Source organism: Anneissia japonica, unplaced genomic scaffold (genome assembly GCF_011630105.1).
Source record: "Anneissia japonica isolate Jap-2015-1 unplaced genomic scaffold, ASM1163010v1 scaffold287704_len1198815_cov201, whole genome shotgun sequence".
NCBI classification, from domain to species: Eukaryota; Metazoa; Echinodermata; class Crinoidea; order Comatulida; family Comatulidae; genus Anneissia; species Anneissia japonica.
The window spans coordinates 353,605-358,037 of NW_022731578.1; the positions used below are offsets into that span (position 1 = coordinate 353,605).

The 4,433-nt window shown below is 38.9% G+C and overlaps 1 protein-coding gene across 1 annotated transcript in view; it reads left to right on the top strand.

Annotated features, from left to right (window-relative positions):
* LOC117115426 (low-density lipoprotein receptor-related protein 2-like) overlaps positions 1 to 4,433 on the top strand; it is a 61,008-nt gene that overhangs the window by 11,042 nt on the left and 45,533 nt on the right. Inside the window, exons 4-7 of the mRNA XM_033259214.1 lie at positions 2 to 1,041; positions 2,379 to 2,697; positions 2,897 to 3,118; positions 3,862 to 4,259. Of these exons, the coding sequence (XP_033115105.1) occupies positions 2 to 1,041; positions 2,379 to 2,697; positions 2,897 to 3,118; positions 3,862 to 4,259 (1,979 nt within the window). The remainder of the gene's footprint in view (position 1; positions 1,042 to 2,378; positions 2,698 to 2,896; positions 3,119 to 3,861; positions 4,260 to 4,433) is intronic.

Genomic DNA, 4,433 nt, shown 5'->3' on the forward strand with positions numbered 1-4,433 from the left:
GTATACCAGTAGGTTGGAAATGCGATGGTACCGATGACTGTGGCGATAATTCAGATGAGGTAGACTGCGCTCCTCCAACATGCCGACCAGATGAGTTCCAATGTGATAATGGTAAATGCATACCAACAGGTTGGAAATGCGATCGTACCGATGACTGTGGCGATAATTCAGATGAGGTAGACTGCGCTCCTCCAACATGCCGACCAGATGAGTTCCAATGCGGTAATGGTAAATGTATACCAACAGGTTGGAAATGCGATGATACCGATGACTGTTTTGATAATTCAGATGAGGTTGACTGCTTTACCACAACATGCTCACCTGGACAATTCAAATGTAGTAATGGTAGATGTATACCAGTAATTTGGAAATGTGATCGTGCCGATGATTGTGGTGATAGTTCAGACGAGGTCGACTGCCTTACCACAACATGCTCATCTGGACAATTTCAATGTAATAATGGTAGCATTGAATGTATACCAACAAGTTGGAAATGCGATGGTACCAATGACTGTGTTGATGGTTCAGACGAGATGGTTTGTTCTACCACAGCATGCTCAGCTGGACAATTTCATTGCGATAATGGTAACTGTATACCAGCACGTTGGAAATGCGATAGTGAGGATGATTGCGGTGATGGTTCGGATGAAGTGGATTGCGCTTTTCCAACGTGCACATCAGATGAGTTCCAATGTCGCAATGGAAGTTTAATGTGCATTCCCGCATTTTGGGTCTGTGATAATGATATTGATTGCAGTGATTCTTCAGATGAAAACAATTGCAGCAGACCTACATCATCAACAAGTTGCAATTCTCAGAGAGAGTTTAGATGTCACAACGGTGATTGTATTCTCATATCATGGCAGTGCGATGGTGATCCTGATTGTGACGATGGATCTGATGAAGAAATGTGCAGAGTCCTCCAATCTACCTGCTCGCCAGATGAGTTTCAATGCGGTGATGGAAGCTGCATCCCCAAACAACTAACGTGTAATGGAAATAGTGAATGCTTCGATAACTCCGACGAGAATTTTAAACTTTGTAAGTAAACCACAACCATCATTGTTCCGTATTTTTTCAATCTAGACAATAACTCTCCCAGTTAACAACACATTGTGAACAAAATGACGTCTTAACACAAAGTTAAATAAGTGTCAGCAACATGTGGTGTTTGAATTGAACGTTATTTGTGGATGTTGATATTTTGAACCTTAAACTTTAACGTTAGGCTTAATTGTAATGTTGACAATAATTTAGAGCTGTTTTACTCGGAAAATTAAGTGGAAATGTGGTTAAGATGCTTGCCTTTCAGTTACACTTAACAATAGACCTTTCCGGAATGTCAATCAAACTTAACAACTGACTAATCAGAACAACCCTAGGAATACGCGCGCGTCTTACAAACACACGTGTTGTCCCACAAACGCACGTGTTCGCGTATGTTTTAACACTGCCGTCTTGTGGGACCTTAGCAACAAAATCCAAGGGGCGGAGCTTAGTGGAAAGTTCCATTTAAAACCAAAATTACCAACTTACCAATCAGAACAATGCCATAAACACGGTCGTGTCAAACATACACACGTGTTGAATTGAATTAAATTGATTTTTTTTTCATTGTAAACACCAAGAATAGCCCACGAAAGTCCAGAAGACTTATTTCCAATGGGGTGCTTCTGGTGGTGATTGGGCAATACACCGGGAGACAATCCCCTACTCTTTTCCGAATAGTGTACTGCGTTCTTTAACGTGCACATGGGCCATAAATGCACACGGGACCAACGGCTTAAACGTCTCATCCGAAAGACGGTGCGCTAATTGTAACTTGTATTTCAGCCCTCCAGCTGAAATACTGAGTTTGAGTCTGAGAAATGTTTATTTTCACACAAAATCAAATAGTCAATACATAAAAGAATAATATAATGGTGTGAAAAAATGTCCACCACCACTTTTGAACTGTGGCGCCCTTAAATACAAGGAGAGGCAGCGATGGGAATTAACCCGGGGACCTAGAGATCTCCACGGTTCAGCGCACACACAGTGGCTACCACCAGATCAGACGATTGAGCTAAGCTTCTCTCACATTACATAAGCGCACTTGTTTACGTACATTTACGCTATTGTTTTGTGAAAACTTAGCGGCAATATGTAAGGTACATGTAACCATGAACATTATTATGTTTTTTCATGGCAAGCTAATAACCACAGGTAGTATATCTTAATTTTATAATAGTCCTAAGTATAAAATTGTTGAAAATTTCATTAACTCATCTAATACGCTATAATAGTAAACATCACCATAATGTACATTAGTCCACTGTGTTGCTATTGTATTTGGCTATAGTTGTGTTTGCTAGAAGTTTCTTTATTTCTATTCACAGGCCAAGCTCCGTTATGTATGAAGCATCGGTGTAGCCAACTTTGTGAAGATACGCAGGACGGGGTTAAGTGCACATGCGTTGATGGTTACCAACTGGCTAGTGATAATCGTTCCTGTGTTGCCGACAGTGATGTAGTACCAAACTTATTGGTCACTGGACATCGCTCCACTATATATAAATTCCCAATTTTGGACCTAGTTATCGGACCTACTGCAAACAAAACGGAGACTGTAATTGGAGCTAATATTATTGCGATTGATTATAATCTACGTCAGAATAATTTATACTGGAGCGATTTGTCAAAGTCATCTATATATAGGTATGTTTTTCATGTTATTATTTTGATCATGACCATCGTCATCATCACCATAATCATAATGGTCATTTTTTTGATCAGACACTAGGCTTACACATCTTAAACTTGTCTGCCCTTTCATTTTTCTTCTCCTAGAAGGAGGCTTAGGTGTAGGAGCATCTACACATACAGCTTTTTTAACCAACTTTTTTCTTCATTTCAGATGGTCACTTGATTTTGATAAAAGCTCGAGTAAAGAAATTATAACGAATACGTCCGAAAGCTGTGATGGCATTGCAGTTGATTGGATACACAATAATTTGTACTACACAGACACTGGGAATGACGTCATTAGAGTGGTGGATCTTGACAGCTTGTTAGAAGTGACGCTGGTAGCTGGTAATTTGTCTGAACCAAGAGCGATTGTTGTACATCCAGGAATTGGGTAAATATGTTTGTTTAGTTACAAAATTTTAATTAGAATGTCATTTTTAAGTCAAAGGCACCTGGTCTGAGATTTTTTATTTTTCTGACATCTAGTGGTAAACTAACCTATGCCTACTTTTTCACCTTAATTTTAACTAAAAGGTGGATGTGACCCATCCGAGGGGAACTATCAATAAACTGTCGAGGTATTGGTATTGTTGAAAGTATGCTAGTATACCGCCAAAGCTGCATTTATCATGACTGTTGCTTTAAGATAATTAATTTTCAACTCCGGAAGTGTTTATTATTAGTAGTAGTATTAGTAGGACTTGTATGGTCGATTGACGTTTGCTGTTATATAGCACAGAAAGTAATTTAGTTATGTGGCTATAACATAACTTTAAATTAGTGAATTAATTGAGGTTTACTTTTTGCCAATTATCGATGATTTGATTAAATTCACTATAAGTGACCCTGGGCCTATGTTTGAAACTATCATTGGTATGTGTGATGAGGAGAGAAAAACACAATTGGGTAGCGGGTGGGGGTGGCTTTATGCAACAACGTTCTCCCGTCGAGGCCATCGAATCACGCCGGTCAGCATATCCCGCGCTACCCCTGTCGTTATATTTTTTACGTTTGTTTGTGTATGCATTTCCGAAAAAAAAAAATATATAAAATATAATTTATAACGGAAAAAGCAATTTCAACATAAATTACTTTGATGGTGATCAAATTTCTAGTAACATATTCTATCGACAGGTATTTTTTCTGGACAGACTGGGGAACTGGAGTAATATCCAAGGCGGGAATGGACGGTTCAAATCGACAGACAATTGTTAATGGCCTTGGCTGGCCGAATGGTTTGACTATTGACTACCCAGCATCCACTCTGTACTGGGTTGATGCCAAACTAGACATCCTCCAAGTAAGCGATTTTAATGGCGACAACGTACAGACAATATACTCCTCGGCACCTTTGATTAACCATCCGTTCGCAATAACTGTTTTTGAAGATGTTCTGTACTGGACTGATTGGTCGATCCACGGTATAGTGTCAGCAAATAAATTCGATCCCAAGTCAACAGCGGCGGAACATTTTGCGGGTTCATTGCGAACCCCTATGGGTTTGACAATTGTTCATCCCCTTCGACAACCAGGTAAGACCAACCGTACGAGATATCTGTATATGTATTTTTGAATCTTCATATTTAGAAGTTATAGTAATTCAGGTATAGAGCCATATATATATATATATATATATATATATATATATATAGTTAGCTGAAAGATAGTTCATCTTTTGAAGTTTCTTTTCCTGTTTTCTGTAAAAC